The sequence below is a fragment of the Anoplophora glabripennis genome, unplaced genomic scaffold (assembly GCF_000390285.2).
Source record: "Anoplophora glabripennis isolate ALB-LARVAE unplaced genomic scaffold, Agla_2.0 scaffold289, whole genome shotgun sequence".
In the NCBI taxonomy this organism is placed as follows: domain Eukaryota; kingdom Metazoa; phylum Arthropoda; class Insecta; order Coleoptera; family Cerambycidae; genus Anoplophora; species Anoplophora glabripennis.
Window position 1 is genome coordinate 485,857 of NW_019416639.1, and position 22,140 is coordinate 507,996.

The 22,140-nt window shown below is 32.5% G+C and overlaps 1 protein-coding gene across 1 annotated transcript in view; it reads left to right on the forward strand.

Moving 5' to 3' along the window:
* Positions 1-22,140, forward strand: part of LOC111691799 (neuroligin-1-like) — a 96,601-nt gene that overhangs the window by 21,991 nt on the left and 52,470 nt on the right. Inside the window, exon 2 of the mRNA XM_023455153.1 lies at positions 12,081-12,278. Within this exon, the coding sequence (XP_023310921.1) occupies positions 12,081-12,278 (198 nt within the window). The remainder of the gene's footprint in view (positions 1-12,080; positions 12,279-22,140) is intronic.

Below are 22,140 nucleotides of genomic sequence, written 5' to 3' on the forward strand. Positions count from 1 at the left end.
ACATATAGAGTTACAGGTACAGAAAACTAACTGTAAAAAATTCTTATAATTCTTATAATAAATTATATTTGATTCATCACCGAATCCTAAACTGAACTTTGTGGTAGACCAATTAACAATGCTTCAATGCTTTATAAGACATTTTTAGCAAATATGTCACAGGGAAATGTAATTTATATAATCAACACAGAAAAAAAATGTATATACAGGGTGGCCATTTAACACTCCCGCTGCCAATATCTCCGAAATTAAGAAATTTATTTTAGTTCCGAAAACTGGGATTATTAGGTCCCTCGAATAGCTTCAAGTTGCAGTTAGAACTGTTAGTTCAAATCTTTCTGTATAGATGACCTGACGATACTAAAAAAATTTTTGTTGCCTGGAACGTGGAAATGCATGGAAAGATTTGAGTAATTTTTGTAATATAAAATAATTCCCAATATTTACTTGTTTTCGACTTAATATGCAATGTATGATGTAACAGGTAAATCCATTGTACTATTTAAATCACACTTAGACAAAATATTCTTTTAAAATATCGTTATAATGGCTTTATTCACACCACATACTATTTAATAAACAATAAATTATAAAAAAAAAAACAAATGATCAATTACAGAAAAAGTAACAAAGTATTTAAAATAATAACGGAGATGTATGTAGATGTAGTTACTGAAGTAAGTAACACAAAAATTATAATAAATGTTCAAAATTATGTACTTTAGCATTAATACACAATGTTAGTCTTCTCGTTAGTTCGACATTACAGGCTCTTAATAAAATGTCACGATCTAAAGCCGCCGTAGATGCATAAATTTTATTATACAAATCTGCCATGTCTTCTATAGGGTCCTGATATACAATGTGTTTTAAATGACCCCATAGGAAAAAATCCAATGGGGTCAAATCTGGTGAACGAACCGCTCACTTTATAACTCCGTTAGAACCTAACCACCTTCCCGGAAACCTCGGATTTAAGTATTTTTGTATAGCATTACTATTGTGGGGGGCGCTCCATCCTGTTGGAGCCATAAATCATTTACCCTATGTTGAGGGTCAATATTATCCAATAAATTTTGTAGTTCGTTTCTTAGAAAATGTAAATAACGGTTACCTGTTAATGTTCCGTGGTAAAGATGTGGTCCCATTAAATAGCCAATCAAAATGCCGCACCAAACATGTACAGAAAAAACAGATTGATTGACGCCTATGACTGAATTTTTTAATAATATTTGATAAAATACGGCTCGTCTCTGCCCCTTAACCGCGATAATTTTTAAGATGCAAGCGCACCAAGCGGCAGAAGCAGTAAGCTCCGAGCCAAAGTAATTTTGACCTTGGCGTTCGTTTTTCACATCCATTTGAATAACATTTGTTTTATTTTCCATTATTATTATTAATTTTGTTATTAAACTGGGATTATTTGACTTTTGTGTTATCTTATAGGTTACAAATATTTCATAAATAAATTTTAAGGCAAGTACGAGTATTTATGTCTACCTTATTTGTTTCTAGCATTACAATTTAATGTACATATTATTAGGTTATAACTATGAACTTATCCGCTGTGAAATACATTTCCTATTTATATGCCAACGAAAACTTTCGTTGTATATCAGAATGAGAGGCAGTTTTTAACGCTGGTCATGTGGTACTATATGGGAAAATTGGGTAAAGTGATTGAAATTTAGAAATTTATTCGTTGTGTCTGCAAACTAGTGCCCTTACTAACAGCCCTCATGAAATTCAGGGAGTATTGTCTATCGGCAATAATATTTTGAAAATTTCTTCACTGGTTTGATGAAAACTTAATTCTGGATTTTTCTTGTATCATGAAGAGCAACCTTGAACTGAACAATAATAGTTCGAAAGTTTCTCGTTTCTTCTTTTTATCCATAACTGCTGAAGTTTTCCTCACGCTATTTTCTTAAAATAACAGTGTTAAAAAAACAAACACTAAACACAGTTTTAAATAAAATACAAAACGAAATGTCACACACAGAAGAAATGTTTACCTTGTTTCGCTAGTATCACTTGTCACCGCCAGAGGGCGAGCTTTTAGCTGCATTGCGAATAAGATTTACCATTGTAGATTTTTTTTTCTGTAATTGATCATATGTTTTTTTTTTATAATTTATTGTTTGTTAGTTAGTATGTGGTGTGAATAAAGCCATTATAACAATATTTTAAAAGAATATTTTGTCTCAGTGTGATTTAAATAAAATAATAGATTACATCATACATTGCATACTAAAGTCGACATGTCTCGAAAACAAGTAAATATTGGGAAAAAGTTTATATTACAAAAATTACTCAAAATTTACAGATATTTCAGATGAACTGCATTTCCACGTTCCAGGGATCAAAATTTTGTTTTGTATCGCCACGCCATCAATACAAAAAGATTTAAACTAACAATTCTAATTACAATTTGATGTTATTGGAGGGACCTAATAACAACCCAAGTTTCCGGAACTTCGTGGCTACAATTTTCTGTTTACAGCAGTTTTTTTTTAAATAAAATAAAATAATCTTAAAATGCTGTATCTACTATGAAGTTGTAAACAATAGGAATATGGGTACTGTTTTGCGATTTTTGGCGTTTAACATTAATGTATTCAATCTATTAAAAAAATGCACGCACACTCAACAATATAATAAAACTGTTCAATTACATTAAAACACAATAGTTTGCTTAATCGGGATTCTATTAAATCAGCGATCCCATTCTCTCGAGTGTAGACGTATCGGTTTATCATTGTTCATTCATTGCAAACGAAACATTAATATTGGTGATGCCAAGATTTAAGAAATTTTCGTTACCAGTACCAATCATGCAATGTTGGGTTGCCTAAGCTCGGCGGGCACGTTGCTTGTAAACATATATGAAGGCTCTGTGCTAATAGGAATAAATATTTGTTACACAAATTCCAATACGTTCCGCATTAACTGACAATGTGCTTGCTTATACTACATCTGGCAATTGCGTAATNAGAAAACTGACTGTAAAAAATTCTTATAATTCTTATAATAATTATAATTGATTCATCACCGAATCCTAAACCGAACTTTGTGATAGACCAACTAACAATGCTCTATCCGACATTTTTAGCAAATATGTCACAGGGTAATGTGATTTATATACCTAACACAGAAAAAAAATATATGTATACACAGGGTGTGCCATTTAACACTCCCGCTGCCAATATTTCTAAAATTAAGAAATTTATTTTAGTTCCGAAAAATAGCTTCAAATTGCACTTAGAACTGTTAGTTCCCTGGAACGTGGAAATGCAGTCCATCTGAAGGACCGTTAAATTTTGAGTAATTTTTGTAATATGTCGACTTCAATATGCAATGTATAACAGGAAAATCTATTTTATTTAAATCACACTGAGACAAAATATTATTTTAAAATATCGTTTTAATGACTTCACACCACATACTATTTAATAAACAATAAATTATTAAAAAAAATGATCAATTACAGACAAAGTAACAGAAAGTATTTAAAATAATAACGGAGATGTATATAGATGTAGTTACTGAAGTAAGGTAAAACAAAAATTATAATAAATATTCAAAATTACGTCCTTCAGCATTAATAGACAATAGTCTTCTCGTTAGTTCGACATTACAGGCTCTTAATAAAATGTCACAATCTAAAGCCGCCCTAGCTGCATAAATTTTATTATATAAATCTATGTCTTCTATAGAGTCCTGACATACAATGTTTTTTAAATGACCCCATTGGATTTTTTCCTATGGGGTCAATCTGGTGAATGAGCCGGCCACTTTATAACTCCGTTAGTACCTAACCACCTTCCCGGAAACCTCTGATTTAAGTATTCTTGTACAGCATTAGTATTGTGTTTGGGCGCTCCATCCTGTTGGAGCCATAAATCATTTACCCTATGTTGAGGTCAATATTGTCCAATAAATTTTTTAGTTCGTTTCTTAGAAAATGTAAATAACGGTTACGTGTTAATGTTCCGTGGTAAATATATGGTCCAATTAAATAGCCATTCAAAATGCCGCACCAAACATTTACAGAAAAAACAGATTGATTGACACCTATGACTGAATTTTTTAATAATATTTGATAAAATACGGCTCGTCTCTGCCCCTTATCCGCGATAATTTTTAAGATGCAAGCGCACCAAGCGGCAGAAGCAGTAAGCTCCGAGACAAAGTAATTTTGACCTTGGCGTTCGTTTTTCACATCCATTTGAATAACATTTGTTTTATTTGCCATTATTATTATTATTAATTTTGTTATTAAACTGCGATTATTTATCTTTTGTGTTATCTTATAGGTTACAAATATTTCATAAATAAATTTTAAGGCAAGTACAAGTATTTATGTCTACCTTATTTGTTTCTAGCATTACAATTTAATGTACATATTATTAGGTTATAACTATGAACTTATCCGTTGTGGAATACATTTCCTATTTACATATATGCAAAGTAATTGAAATTTAGAAATTTATTAATTGTGTCTGCAAGCTAGTGCCCTTACTAACAATCATCCTCATTAAATTTAGGGAGTATTGTCTATCGGTAATAATATTTTGAAAATTTCTTCAATGGTTTGATGAAAACTTAATTCTGGAGCTTTCTTAACATGAAGAGCAACCTTGAACTGAACAATAATAGTTTGACACACAGTTTTAAATAAAATACAAAGCGAAATTTCACACACAGAAGAAATGTTTACCTTGTTTCGCTAGTATCACTTGTCACCGCCAGAGGGCGAGCTCTTAGCTGCATTCGCGAATAAGATTTACCAGTTTAGAATTTTTTTTCTGCAGTTTTGTTTTATAATTTATTGTTTGTTAGTTAGTATGTAGTGTGAATAAAGCCATTATAACAATATTTTAAAAGAATATTTTGTCTCAGTGTGATTTAAATAAAATAATAGATTTTCATCTTACATCATACATTGCATACTGAAGTCGACATGTCTCGAAAACAAGTAAATATTGTGAAAAACTTTATATTACAAAAATTACTCAAAATTTACCGATCTTTCAGATGGACTGCATTTCCACGTTCCAGGGATCAAAATTTTGTTTTGTATCGCCACGCCATCTATACAAAAAGATTTGAACTAACAATTCTAATTGCAATTTGATGCTATTGGAGGGACCTAACAACCCCAGTTTCCGGAACTTCGTGGCTACAATTTTCTGTTTACAGCAGTTTTTTTTAAGCAAAATAAAAGAATCTTAAGATGCTGTATCTACTGTGATGTTGTAAACAATGAGAATATGGGTGCTATTTTGCGATTTTTAGTGTTTGACATTAATATATTCAATCTATTAAAAAAATACACGCACACACAGTTTATTAAAACTGTTCAATTACATTAAATCACAATATTCTGTTTAATCGGCTGTGATTGGTGTAATTTTTCACGAGATTCTATTAAATCAGCGATCTCATTTTCTCGAGTGTAGACGTATCGGTTTATCATTGTTCAATAATTGTAAATGAAACATTAATATTGGTGACGCCAAGATTTAGGGAATTTTCGTTACCAATACCAATCATGCAATGTTGGGTTGCCTAAGCTCGGCGGGCATGTTGCTTGTAAACATATATGAAGGCTCTGTGCTAATAGGAATAAATATTTGTTACACAATTTCCAATACGTTCCGCAATAACTAACAAAGTGCTTGCTTATACTACATCTGGCAATTGCGTAATTAATTGTAAATTAAATTATATTACGTGATTATTGAATCGTAATGCAGCCGTACAGCTGAGTAATCGTAAATAAGCTCCCTTTACTGCCCCTTGAGAATCGCGCTCAGTTAAGCGGGAACACGTACATCGACTGTATTTATGTGCCGTTTTAATTGCTGTTGTAGTGTATTCCTTAATATACCATTTGATTCACGCTCTGGTGCAATTAATTAGGATTTAATTAAGAATAGATATTAAGAAGTTTAGCAATTAGGATATATCAGAAACTCTAGCAGCACAATTATTTACATTTGCACACTCGTTTCGATATTGTTTACATCTGATTCTGTTATTATACCAGGTTAGAACTATTTAACAGATTACAGGACAGGGTTGGCTCTCGCGATTTGATCGGAACCAGGAGCAAAACGGCCGCAGAATGCAGACGGTCTGGAAATACGATACAATTGAAAATTGCACACCTCTGTTTTGTAGCGAATCAACTATGTTATTGATATAAATGGGCTTATTAAAATGTTTCTCTAGAATAATGAATTACACATTATTATGTTGACATTAGTTCATTTGACAGTAGGGAAGATTTGCTGTCTAATATCTTAATCTGTATATAACAGCTTTATTAATAGAATAATTCGTTTTCATAATGATTATGTTTTCGGTTTTAAGGTGTAAAGCGCGACTTATAATGATCGTCACTGCTCAGTGCTTAATAATCGGTTACAATAGCAAAAATTTGCAACAGTCCGTTGTGCATCAGTTATTACACTTCTTTTAGTTGAATGCGTATAGACATGTTTTGTGATCATACCGCGTTGTGTGAAGTGGAAAATTATCTAAACATCTAATTGTCTTACTGTTTACAATTGTTTTGTTTTGTCGTACCTTTGACTAGAGTGTATATAGTCAAGGGTCGTACTTAAATCTTGGGCTAAACCTGAAAATGTATTATCTTCGCCCTATTACAAACAGCTGGTGAATTTGCATGCCAGTCAATAAGATGACTTCATTCTTACGATAGAACAGTTATAGTGCAAATTCCCATGTGATGCAAGGTAATACAAGAAGATTCGGATGTATCGTTACTAGCTTGGGAGCTATTTGTCATTTTTAACACTTACATATTTGCTATAAGTTTACATTAGAATCAGTTTCCGATTATGTCATATGTTTTAACTCCTACAGGGTATACAATAATACATTTAGGCCCGGTACTTTGAGTCTCGGTAAAGACTTGATTAACTAATCAGGCGATTAGACTGTGGATATACTATTATAAAATAAATTAGTATATGTACAATCTAATTATGTGATTACTTAAACAAGGCTTAAAACTTATAATTAGTACTAGATGTTCTAATAACGAGTGTAGAACACTTTAATAAAAGTTATAGCTATCAACTCACAAAGAGTATAAACAACGTTGTAGATCAGTTTTACAATAATAATAATTTAATAAAGATTAGCAATACGTATTTTATATCCAATATTCACCTGTTTATCTGTCACAACGTTTTTACAATGCCGTTTAGAATTATAATAAAGTATAAAACGCCTTTCTTTCAGTGGCAGCTAAAAAAATATACGGACATTTTGTTTTGGTGGGTATGCCAGACAAAATTACACTGAAAATTATTTTGTCATTTGTGATATTATCAAGAATTCATTTGTTTTGTTCCAAAATTCTATTTAGTACAATTTAGCTACTTTTCATAATTTTATATTACAATTTAAATTAAAATAATTCAGGATTTTTTTTTCTGTTCGCTAATATACGATGTATACATGTAGAAAAATATCTCTGTCTCACATTTTATTATTTTGGACAAACAAAATCAGTAACTTATAATATTTTTAGTAATATCATACAAAATTGTTACATAAAGAGATTCGTACAATCAATTAATTAATATTATCACAAAATTACTTATAACAATAATAAGTAACATTAAAAATATATTTATTATAAATTATTGCGGATTGGTTTGAGTTAATCGTTTATAAATAGCTATTTTCTGTTTTAGTGTTATCTTTTCTTTTATATTTTGGTAATGATTAAATCTACTGGTACTAAGTATAGTTTTTCTCATGGTTTCATTCATTTCTTTATGATGTTCTACATCTAGATATAGGTAAGTTTGAGTGATTAACTGTTACTGTTGCCTGTAATTTGAACAAATGGTTGTTCTTATTTTAATAAGTTGTTCTTTTGTCGTTTTTGGACAAATTTGACAGTAGTCATTCTTTCAGAATTTTGGTTATTTTAACTATTTTAGCGTCAATCAGAAGTTGCGGATTTAAACCAAAGATATAGTATTATTCCCAACTGAGCAGTTCTGGTACCATCTTCTTTAGTTTGTTTCCTTCCAGTTTGGATTTGGAGTTAAAAGAAATTTTGTACATATTTGAGGATTATCTGAATTTGTAATTAATCATTTACTATCTGCCATTCTTTCGAAACCACCTTGTGTACTTTTAAAGAAGATTGGGGTATATTCAATGCAACCTGGTAGGATTCTCATATTATCAGTTTCTTCTTTGAAAAATTGCATGCGAGTAGAAAATCCTTCTATCTATGTTAATTCATGTGGAGCAATACGAAAAAATTTAACAATTTAAAATATCTTCATCCTAAATTTCGATAATTCTTTTACACCCATCGTTCTTTTACACCAATCACCGGTTAATGATGTGGCACTGACATTTCTTTTTAAGGAATCGCTCTGTAATTTTCTTTGCATAGCATCTCGAGCGGTTCTAATGATAGATTAGGTATACATTAGAAAATTAATTTCTTCAGGAGTCCTCCATGGTCGCACATAGGTTCTTCGTTATTTAATTGTTAATGATATAACTAAATGTTTTAAATTTTATACGTAGGTATACGTTTTTAATGTATACTGACGATCTTAAGGTTTTTCATTTTATAGGTAATATTCATGGCATCATGAATATTACCAGCAGCATTGTTAATACAAGAAGATTTAAATTCTTTCAAAAAATACCGTTTTGAGATCAGCTTATATGTGAACTTTAGGAAATGTCATCACATAACATTTAGTAAAATAAAAACCTGATTGTAACACGCTTTTCAATGGGAAATCATAATTTTAAGAAAATAATACTTTCATATCCGCGTGTAATAATTCCGATAGCAGGATAATCATCGATCGTCACAATTATATCTCTGAAAAAACTAACAAAATGTGTTTATTCTCTTTAGGCAGAAACTATATTGATTTTAAAAATTCACCCATATTTCGTATTACATTTATAGCTTATTCAACAGTTTATGTTATAACTAACTAGGAAGGAACAATAAAAATCAACCAGAAAAAAACCAAAATACATTTAAAGATACGTACATAAATCATAATATATATCCCGGAATTGTAGACAGTTTTATAATAAAAAAGAAATTAAATATAACTTCTAACTCTCGGGGACTGGAGTAGTATAACTGATATGAAATTTATTTATGGAATTATTATTAATTAATCGATACAACCGAAATTAATAGTTTAATTAATTTTATAGTTCCATCGTAAGCAACAGGAAATAAAAATGTAGGCAATTATTACTTGATTCCTCCTGTAAATTAATATTTATCGAAATTATAATATCCCTATTGGGTGTTCATACCTATTCAGTTTGTTACAATAGTATTGTTTTTGTCTTCATCCTCAGAAACATTGTACCTCACCTAAAGGTGAAGACAAAAAAGAAACTACTGTTGTAACAAACTGAGTAAAAGTAAACAATGAAACGAGACTCAACTTGCTTCCATCTTAGGAACAACTTTAACCTTCCCTTGGAGAGTTTCTGAAGATGAAAAAAAACCTATTTCTATATATTTTTCTCTCAATATATCCTTGAAAAGAATATTTCTGTCATTTTGTGTAAATTATATTTATGTACTGGTACTTTTTAACAATTTATTTATTTTTAGCTGTATTTTGTAAATATATATTGTTTTTCTTTTTAATCTTTTCTTACACACTTGTTAATTTTTAGTACATATTCTTTCAAAAGCACGCACTATTGTGTATAAGGAATACGTATCTGAATTTCCTTAACTGTATTCCTTACGCAATAAACAAAATAATATAATAAACAAATTAAAATCAGTTCTATTGCCTTCAGATTATTGAAGTTACGATTGGCGACAGAATATACAGGGTGGTCCCGAGGTAATGGGCCAAAATTCATGGATAGATTCCCGAAGCAAAAATATTGCGATTTAACCGAACTTACCTTAGTCCAAAAGTTGATAGTTAAGAAGATACAGGGTGTTAAATGTAAAACGTTATTTTAGTTTTTTTTTTCATTTATTTCTTAATAACTACAAATATCCACACAAAATTTTGGGGTTAGGGTTTCTTTACGTAGAGGAATTGAAATTTGTTCACATTTTGATTATAGTTCATAGAGGGCGCTAGCTCCAGTAAATTGAATGTGTTGAAAACGACATAACTTTTTTGTATTTTACTCTTCTTTTTGGTATCAAATTCTTATTTTTCAACTTTATTTACACAAAAAGGTATACTTTATGAAAGTAGCTCTCTCGCACCGTTTTCGAGATATTTGGCTTTGAAACTTCCAATGCTAATAGTTGAAATAATTAAAATAATTTAGGAATGTTAAAAACAACGGTTTATTTAGAAAAATTGTGATGAAGAGTAAAACAGTAAACATTAGTAAAAAATATGCCTTTTTGACAATAATTGCTCAAAATGTCCCACCACTAACTTCAATGCATTTCTCAATGCGTTTATTAAAAGATTGTCTTATTTTAAAGTATAAATCCTTAACGCGAAATGACTTTGCAGCATTTAAAACCTACTGCCAAAGTTCTGCCAAGGTTATAGTTTATCCATAAACAACTGATTTCATGTAACCCCAAAAAAGGAAGTCTCAAAATTCTATCTCACATTTCTGTACATACAAATTAAATTGTAAGCTATGATGTAATTTTAATTAGGTACGAATAATACTTAATGGAAAGTAGCATACAAATGACAGCAATAAGACAAGTGGAGAACGTCAATTTGGTTTTCGTCCAAACTTAAGAAACTTTACCGCTAAATTAATAATAGGTATTTAATTGTAATTTAATTCAACAGCATTGGAAGTTTCAAAGCCAAATATCTCGAAAATGGTGCGAGACAACTAGTTTCATAAAGTATACCTTTTTTGTGATGAGATACCTTAAATAATAAAAAAGTTATGTCGTTTTTAACACATTCAATCTACTGCAGCTAGCGCCCTCTATGAACTTTGTCCAAAATGTGAACAGATTTCAATTCCTCTACTTAAGGAACTCCAAACCCCAAAATTTAGTGAGGATATTTGCATTTGTTAAGGAATAAAATAATGTAAAAAAATTAAAAAAATAATATTTTGCGTTGTATCACACGCGTTGTGCGTGTAACACCCTGTATCTCTTTAACTATCAACTTTTGGACTAAGCTGAGTTCGGCTAAATCGCAATATTTTTGATTCGGGAATCTACTCCTGAAATTTGGCCTATTATCTCGGCACCACCCTGTATGTATTACATGTAAAATTTGACCAGTTTCTATATCAATGTAATAGGTCAAAAACCGATAATTTTAATACAGAGTTGAAATAATAATGACATCTGTCAAAGTTTCAATTTCTCTTCTTATACGCATTCTATTAATTCACAAATTTCATTTCTCGTATGGATTTTTATCATTTTTCGGGTGTAGCATGACTTCTTTTGTATGTGTTGTAGCTAGTGCTAGATTTAACTGTTTAGAAAAAATTGAAAAAAATTTGCTTTTCCAATACCTTTTCAAACAGTTTTTTAAAAATTAAAAAATTGAGAGACTCGGAAAAAGCACGCTAGAAAATACTTATACAAATATTTTCTAATTAAAAATAAATATTAATATAAATGCAAACTAAAAAAATGAGCAAATTGACTTAAACTGAGATTTTTAGATCCCATGTTGATGATTCTGTTTCATGAGCAATATATTCTTGGTCATTTCGATAATATCTTAAGAGACTTATGACTTGACTGACTTGATGACTTTTAAAAATAATTTCTGAAGGTTATTTTTACATAACTTTATTTATATTGGCAAGAACCCTGTATAATCTAGATTTTAACAAAAATTCAATTTTTCCGTTTCTATTTTTTCCGGAAATTTTGTACCTCTAGTGCTAATACTCTCTCATCCACTCTCCCAATATCTACTTCACTGATACTTTTACTACTTCTTCGTTATTGTCCTTTATATTCAAAGTTTATCTAAGACATTTTGTCCGCCCGTCCTAGAAATACAAGAAAATATTGTACCTTTTCGGCTAATTTATTACATTGTTAGGTATTTATTTTGCAGGTTTCCTGAATGCCAACACTGATCCGTACTCGAGGAGTCCCGCGAACTACGGACTTATGGATCAGATCGCCGCTCTGCACTGGATCCAGGAGAACATCGCTGTTTTTGGCGGAGATCCAACCAACGTCACGCTGCTGGGCCACGGGACGGGAGCAGCTTGCGTGAACTTCCTGGTGACTTCCAGCGCTGTTCCTGAAGGTACGTCAGATCCTTAAGGAGATAAAATTAATTAAAGCCAATCTGGAAGAGTAGCAATAGTTCCTAAGTTGGATAAAGCATTTTACCACGGAAATATTTAAAATATATTATAAACATTTCCTCTTTAGAAGTGTGTGGATATACAGGGTGTTTCTGAAATAAGTGCGTTACATGTAAAGGGTGAAAGAGGGCACGAAAATGAGTAACTTTGATTAAGCAAGTGATGGCCTAAAACATTACGTTTTAAAATGAAAAAAAAAAATCACATGAAAGTTTAAACAAATTTAAAGCCGGCCCTGGTGCGGCAGCCATGTGTACACCCGAAATCGAAGTTGCAGCGCATCGCAGTGCGAAAGCGCTGATAGTGGTTTTGGCGGTTTAAATTTAGTGTTCGAAAATGCTGAATTTTATTCAAATTTCGGTTAAAAGTAGCTAAAACAAAAATTAAAATATTCTAAAAAATACGATAAGGCGTTTGTTAAAAACTCTAAACAAGCAGCACCATTTAAACACCACACCATACATTCACTGAAAACCGTTGCTGGAACCGAGATCTCTATACAACGTGAGGATTTGCATCACACCAACAGTGAATGTTATGAAAATTTAGTATGCCGTCTCTAGTAAAATAATATTCATCCCTTCTCGGACAATGTCGCGAGTACTGCGCCTCGGATCTTGTTCAACGAAGTTTATGATGTTTTCTACGTTGGCGAAAACATGTTGCGGCCTTTCCCGTCCACGACTTTCATATGTCATGTTGACATTCCCGGTATCCCGTAACCTTTGAACTACCTTTTGCATTGTTCTACTATTATGTAACCTGAAGGGTTGTTTCTTAATTTATCTAGCTACCGTTATGACCAGTATCATAACGATATTAATTTGCAAAATAGTTTACTATTAACGTCTCGAAAAGGAGTTTATAATTATCATTACACTTTAATTAATACGTGGGAACTTAGAAATGTTGTACGTTCAGTGAATGAATTCCAGACACTTACCGTACGTCGCTCATGTACAAGGTTTGTGGTTGGTTATATATGGTGACACGTAAGTTGGAAGAACAAGAAAACACAAAAACTTTCCAGGAAGGGTTTTAATAACAATAAAAGCAAAACAAACAAACAAAATAACGACACAACGGGCCCGAAAAACATTATTAATTACTTTATTGACACGTGACAGCGTACCGAGATTCAGGGAATGCGCGATCCATATCAAAATTTGGAATGAGTTGATCCATTATTAAATTAATCCAAGACTCTAAAACTAAGTAGACTGCTCAATGTGGAACCCAGTGAAAAACTGCCTGTTTTTTCGGAGATCTCTCCTGAATTCGACACCTCGCTTCGACACGCCCATTTCTTGGGTCCAGGCGTTTATGTTCTTATCTTGCTGGCAGGAACCTTGGATATCGGAACGCTTTGGCATAACTGTGCCATGTCAATAGTTGTCTAATGGACTGAATTTACATTTATATAAATAATTCTGTGACTAATTGGACTTAACAAGTAACCCTAGCCTTCCTCTAGTGACTCCGTGTAGCAATACGGGACGGATTAGTCAATCTTATTTAATCTATTCTTATAGCTTGAAAAATTCGCCTAAAAAACAGCTATTTGAATTATTATTATTTTCCTCACCACAATCTAACAACTTATTTAAATATATCGGAATTTCTACGTTTCGTTGAATGCATTTGGCTCGTTATTAGAAATATCGATTTTCTCTTTATACCAGATGCTCAACACATGGCCCCGACGGTCTAAGTGAACTTGTTAAAAAATATTGCTAAATTTCATGAGGCCTTCTCCGAAGGACGGTCTTGTGGCATCGCTAAACTACTTGAAAACTCTTAAATTTTCGATAAAATTAGTGTTGACTGAAATATTTTACTTTTTGGCCCATCCGTTAAGAGAACTAACAAATAAATTACTACGCGTCCCGGCTTTTGTTACAATTAGGTTGTTGTCTGTTACGGTAACGGGCCGCATACAAAAGACAAGTCTCGTTTAAATTGTACTGACATTCTCCGTACATTAACACCATATCTGCTAGTTGTGCAGAAAACATTTTATACTCCGGCTAAGTAATACTGTGACACACAACAAAAGAACACAAGACTGATCTAGTGACTTACCATCTGACTTACTTGATTGTGGAAGTCACGTGGAACGTCAGCCAATTAGAGAAGCGCTTCACGCATGTAGCGAGTCCGAAGCATTCTGGCCATGCACGTGCACAAGATGCACAGGATCGGCATATATTTATATTTAATTTTCTTAATAAATTTTTTTGAAACAAACATAAAAGTTGCTCATTCTCATGTCCTCTAACTCCCGTTTCAAGGAACGCACTTACTTCAGAAGCACCCTGTATTTTTGTTTAAATTATTATTCCACCCTATAACGTTATAAATAACTCTATAGCGTTTGTTCTGGGTTCAAACTATAAAGTGCGAACAGCAGCTCTCTATAGCGGCGGCAATGGGCAGTGGGTCGGTTCTAATAATTGATTCACAACATATATATTCGTCAGTTTGAGGAGAACGTTAAGGGGAAGATAAAAGATATTAAAAGGGCGCCAACCTACATAAAAAATAAGCAAACAAACCCCTAACGTTTCCTCTCCCTGTAGGTCGGGATTGGAGAAGATAAAATAAAAGGCATACAAAAATCTCACTGGTATATTTCTCACGGTTCGCCAGGCGTTCGGCAGGATACGGGTCTATGATGCTGGTGTTCTGGACTGCGGTCTCGAATCTGGAGCTCAGGGTGGTGACCTATTCCCTTCCAGGTTTACCAAAAAAAATGCTGAATGTTTGTTCTTAAGTTTGCAGTGACTACCAAAACTTTAGTTAATTAATCTTCACTAAATGATCGTAATTTCGATCTAATAAACTAGTTATGACGAATTTTACTACATTCGCCTAACTTTAAATACAATTCATTATTTGAGATTTTATCAAATACCAAAAACTTGTCTTTAAAACTTAAATAAAAACAACAGCTCTTAACTTTTATGCAGAATTCTCAAAATTCTTGAAAACTAACTCTTTCTACTTTACTAAAACTTTTTTTGAAAGCTGCTTTTAAATTTTAAAATTTTCTGGTAAGCTCTGGTGAGAGAAATTGGAAGAAACAAAATTCAATTAGCACATGGTTACACAGCATCGAAGGTTTTACAAAAACACACAATAAAATTCTAATAGTTAGCTAGGCTAGAATATACTGGATCAAATTTAAAGAAAACTAAAATTTAACATTTAATTAATTACCTATTGGTGTAGATTTTCGTTTCACTTGGTGATTAAATTTAATTAAAATACTCGATTTTATTGTAATCATTCGCGAGCTATTTGTTTGTACCAGTACAAAATGAAAGAAGCTTTAATCCGCTCCAGCAGTCGTTTTATTGACTCAATTCTAAGAAAAAAACTGCTCAATCAATGTGATTGGCCGGTTGAACACAATACATTTCATACTGGCAACTGCTATTTAATCACCTCGAACGTATTCGATCACTGGCTATGTTCTATGATCCACCACAAATTATCCACTCCACTCTGTGTGTCTTAGGTCAATGGTAACAGAAATACAATAACCTTCAATGTATGACAACCAAGTAACCTAATTGTTGATACTCCAGATTCGATTTACAAACAACAATATTAAAGGAAAATAATACAAATAAAAGGTAGTACAGTTAAAATTACATAATCACAGAACTATTACAATTCATACAACAGAGTTTCTCCATGTTTATACAGGTAAATAGTAAACAATTATTGCATACAGTTTAATACATTGGAGTTTTATAACTAATAGCAGGGTATGACAAAGATTTAAAAGATGTAACAACAATATAGCAGTATACAGGTGGAAACAAAACTAACTAATAGTAATAACAAAGTTGGATTCGATGCTAAGGTCTCAAGAAGTTGTTTAATTGTTGACTTGTAGTTAAAATAAATTGTGACATTCACACTAAACAAATAGTGAATGTTACAACTTGTTTTGAATATATAACAGTCTTAAATTTCATAAATCTACTTTTTCTAAAAATCAATTCATTTGAACCTTAAGGGTAAAATGCGCAGTGATAAAGTAGATGAGTGAAGAACGAAGGCTATTTCGTTCAGAGCTTTCGAGTTATTTCATCTCATACTACGTGCACCTTCCTTTTGATTTACGCATTTTAAGACTCAAATGAAATTCGTGCTTTTGTATTTTAAAAAGAATTTTATTTTTGTTTCCACATAATTGCATATTATTAAAAAATCATTTGTTGACTTCTAAAATTTATCAGAGCGTAGAAACTATCACCCTCATTAGAAAATGACAACATGGCTGCCCAAGATACTAAAGGTCAAAGTTGTTTGCAAATGTCTCGCATTCTATGCATCGAATATCCATAAGGTGAAGGTTGTAGAGAATTCAATTATCAACAAAATTGGATCTTCTCAAAACGTCGCTCTTGTAGAGATATTCAAGGTCAAAGTTCCAAAGAAATCGCTTTTTCACGAAATTTCGCTTCCTATAGGTACATCGGACGTCCATGAAGTTAACGTAAAAGTTTTAGATAAAATAGTTTCTAAAAAATATTTTTGAAATTGTATTCGTTTGCTCACCACCCATGAGGCAGAATACAGAAGATCAATCTTATACAGGGTGTTTCAGACCACTCCTTCTAAAATCTAGGGTATCTAATAAAATGAAAAATTTAATACCTCTTAATAGTGAATGGACTATGCCGGATCGATTGGAGGTATTTTCAACTTCCGGCAACCACCGGAAGTGGCCTATTCAGACCGGAAGTCAGTTTTTTAAATGGAATGGCATTCTTTTTCTTATTGATCTCGATTCCACGTCGAAAACTAAGGAAGTTTTGTAATTTGATATTGTTTTTTTTTCTAAATCGTCGTTTTTCACCCCAAAATGCCTTCCGAAATGTAAGTGTTACCCTAAGAAGCGACAAAGAAATGAAGCGCAGTACTCTACTACTACTACTACTACCAGGTAACCTAAATAAATGTACATTAATGAGGTTGCCTCCTCTGTAAAAAAATGTTAAATTAATGGCTTTTGGGGTGGAAAACGATGATTCAGAAAAAAAATACCAAAGTTTATTAGTTTTTTGTGTAGAATCGAGGTCGATAAGAAAAAGTATGCCATTCCATTAAAAAAAAACTGACTTCCGGTCTGAATAGGTCACTTCCGATGGGAGCCGGAAGTTGACAATACCTCTAATCGATCCGGCATAGTCCGTTCACTATTAGGGAGTGTTGAATTTTTCATTTTATTAAATACCCTAGATTTCCAGAAGGGGTAGACGGGAGGTCTGGAACACCCTGTATATAACATTTTCCCTACTTAATTTTCACTTGGATGTCCTATGCATAGAACCAGAGATATTTGCAAAAAACTTTGACCTTCAATGTTTTAGGATATGTTGCGAATTTAGTTGATTTGGGTTTAAGACACCTCAAAGAACGTCTGTGCAAAAATTCAGTTTGGAGGGAATTTTATCGAAGTTTCCAAGGTTCAAAATCCGTAACTTTTTTGTTTCAAATTCGTAGTTCTTTTTTCAAAAATCGAAATTCTTGTCCGTTTCTATATAAAAAAAGATATACTTCTTTTATTACGGTATCTGCAACGGTTTTCCAGAAAAAGCCGATTTTAACTTATGCTTCTACTGAAAATTAAAAATTATAAAGAACCTAGAATTCTATTTTCTCTACATGAAACAAGTATATCTTTTTTATGTAGAAATGGCCAAGGATTTCGAGTTTCGAAAAAAGAATTACGAATTTGAAAAATAATAAAGTTCTGGATTTTGAACATTGGCATACCTCCTATAGGGACGCCCCTCAAAACAAAGGGTCAATTTAGACAATAGATAAAGTAATTTCTCGTAATAAATGGTACCTCTGTATAAAATTTTATCGATTAATTTCGAAGTACTTTCGAGATATTGTAATAAAATTGTGTCTTAATGGTCCCCTTTAAAGGGACGTAGCGCTACAGGGAGGCGTTTTCTGACATATGTCGATATGAACTTTTTGCTCAAAATTATTTTCTCCATCATCTACGTTCGTTTGGCACACCGAAAATTAAGCGCCGTGTATAATGTGTAGAAAATTTCTATTAAGTGTTCATTTGGCCAACAACATATTTTAATTATTTATGTCGTCAAACAATTTTATTATATTGATGGTAAATTTCGTTTTGTTCCGTTTCAAAAGGTCTCCATGTGGTAATAATATTAGTAAACAAAATATCCCTATTATTTCTCCCTTTTGCAATTGTAATATGAATGATTAATAGGTGCTTATAATAAATCAAAATTACCTAAATCACATCAAATTCCGCAATGCTGCAATGCACTTGTAATGTGCCCAGCTACCTCCGCAGGTTCTCAAGAATTCGTTCGTAATAATCAGTTCTCGCAGCGTACCTTAGTCCTCACTCTGCATTGGTTCTTAGAAATTAGGAGAAGAAACAGGTCATGAATAATATTTTTATATTCATACAATACTATAAAACAATGTTCATTACAACGAACAAATAACGTTAACATCTATTGTGAACAAAACTTGAGTCCCCAGCAACAACTTCTCTCTCCACTTGCCTGGACTCGACCCCCTTACACTCCTCACGTCGCAGTCTCCCCAAACCCCCACTACAAGCACTGACTTACACGCTGCTAACAGGGTGGGCGCGTCACACACTGCTAGGCAATTTGTCAACCACTTGTCAACAACTGAGACTTATTACCCAGTCGCCCAGTGCAGCTGTATTATACGCCGTTTGCCCCTGCGCGCATTCTTCAACTGGGCGTATACATTTCTACCCATTTCTACCATTTCTACTACTTGTGGGAACAAGTTTTTCAAATATTTTAATGCCGAGATCCTGCGTCAGCGACCGAACCTGATACATACTGCCAACCTCTTGGTTTTTCAATTGAGATCGGAAAGGCTATACTAGTTAGCAGTAATTGCAGCTACCACGAAACTTTTTAATTTCATTTTTAGCTAGAGACTTTTTTGCTCATACTTCGTGTGAATATATACTTGTTGAATGTGTATGAAAATGACATGCTGGATGTCATTTCTAGGGTTCCCACCCCATTGAACACTTCACAAATTTTTTAAGTGTCAATAACTATCTAATTTACATTCCCTAATATGAAATTATTTTCTAAAGAATTTGTCTCTCGAGGTTTTCTTACATGTTTATCTATAGATTAGCAGAAGATAAAAACATCTTCAGCTTAGCATATAATGAAAATACAGAGATAAAATTATAAATTTCTTTTCATGCTTATGGAAACAATTTTGTACATAAAAATAAGAAAAAAAGTAATTGAACGTATTTTCTAAAATTTTCTAAGGATACTGCGGCTAGCTAAATATTGTGCCCAAGAAATATTTTATTTGTATCCTTGGATCCTTTGTATCTTTAGGATAAATTTTAGGAAGCACAGGAAGTTTCTATATTCTTGTTGCTCCCGAAAATAAGCCTGATATGGCTCTGCACAAACTGCATATCTTCCTAAATACTCATTTCCTCCTCTCTTTGTTAATAACATTGTTGTTTACAAAAAGTTTACAACGACTTAAATTTCTCAGTTATCATTACACGAATTGTTAATGTAGAAAATAATATTGGTATTTTTAATAAAATGGTCCATTTTTTGTTATAGTGCAACATTATTTGCTCTGTATGTTTGTAGGTACAACTATACGTCACCAATAGCCAAAAATATGTATAAAATTTAAGTGACACCTTTTATAAGTGTGCCACCATAATTTAGAGACACCCTGTTGATATCCTAAACGCTATTTGTACAGAAAACTTATTTTTCGTGAATAAAATAATAATAATATCCAGTTAGAGCAGCGAGTCTTTACCAAATGAGTATAGTCATCGTAGTCCAGTCGAGTTAGACAAAAAAAGGGCTTAACCGGGAAAAAATTAGGGACCACAATTTTATTGTTCTAACCTTTAGGAGGGGTCAATAGTAGTGTAAATTCAGAATCGCGACTGAATTCCACCCCTGCATTAGCCGCCATCTTGAATTTAAGAAAAAATCTCGGCCATTTTCAACTTTACAACAAAAATGGCAAGGACTTAAGTTGTTGCAAATGCGATTTCCTACAACTTCTTTATTTACAAATTTTATCGTACGATCGATATTTTTCAAGTTAAGGAGGAAAATAATGACAAAGTATAATTATTGAATTATCTCGTTTGTTATTGACTATACGACATAAATGTACATAAACAAAGTTGGAAAGAATTATATTTTCTATAATTTTGATCCCTTTGATTTTTTCGCTACTACCAACATTTAAAGTCCTACGCCTATTGCAAGCCTAACTAAACTCGAGGGATCAACATTCCATAGGCCTGACGACACCGGCAGTTGACCATGAACAAACTTTATAAGAAAAAATAAATTTTACAAAAACATCTTTAACGCTTGCAAGAAACTTTTATAAAGAGGAAGACGGCAAAAGTCGCAACTATCTTGCAAGCAATGGCACGTAGATTAGGTCTATTGGGGATACCACATAAAAAAACGCGCCTGAAACTCTACCCCGGTGGTGGTGTGGAAAAGAGTTTGCAAAAACGATTTTCATATTGCTCTGCGCCTTTACCGCAAGCGTAGGACCTTAAATGTTGGTAGTAGCGAAAAAATCAAAGTGATCAAAATTATAGAAAATATAATTCTTTCCAACTTTGTTTACGTATATTTATGGCGTAAAGTCAATAACAAACGAGATAATTCAATAATTATACTTTGTCACTATTTTCCCCCTTAACTTGAAAAATATCGATTGCACGATAAAATTTGTAAAGAAAGAAGTTGTAGGAAATCGCATTTGTAACAACTTAAGTCCTTACCATTTTTGTTGTAAAGTTGAAAATGGCAGAGATATTGAGCAAAAACAATTCCTTTGAAATCAACTCCCGCAAGGTCATACGCTCGCGTCTTTACCGCAAGCGTAGGACCTTAAATATTGGTTATAGCGAAAAAATTAAAGTGATCAAAATTGTAGAAAATATAATTCCTTCCAACTTTGTTTATGTACATTTATGTCGTAAAGTCAATAACAAACGAAATAATTCAATAGTTATACTTTGTCATTATTTTCCCCCTTAACTTGAAAAATATCGATCGCACGATAAAATTTGTAAATAAAGGAAAATGTAGGAAATCGCATTTGCAACAACGTACCATTTTTGTTGTAAAGTTGAAAATGACCGAGATATTGAGCAAAAACGATTTTTCCTTAAATTCAAGATGGCGGCTGATGCAGGGGTGGAATTCAGTCGCGATTCTGAATTTATACTACTATTGATCCCCCCTAAAGGTTAGAACAAGAAAATTGTGGTCCCTAATTTTTTCCCGGTTAAATGACAACCCGACTGGACTATCACGCGTTAATCATAGCAATTTCTTGGCAAGCTGCGTAAATACTACGTAATCAGACTGTTTTCTTTGTTTTTGATTTCCCTGTTAGCCCTCTGCCGAAGAAGGTTTTCTGCCCTCTCTGGCGAAAATACCGAGAAGCATTATTTATTATCGATTGTTTTGATTTCAAATCCTGGGAGATTCTAACTTGTTATACAACGGCATACGCTTCCTGTTTTCACAGTTAACCTGTATCGCGAACAATTTTCCTTTGTTTGTCAAAAGATTGAAAATTGATTGAAGTGTGCCTTCTTTTAGAATAAATTCCATAAGCCGCACAGAAACACTATCTTCCCGATACTGTGTACATACATATCAAGCAAGAAAATTTTCATCGCTGGTATGTACATCAGATGGGATTTGCATTTGTTCTGAA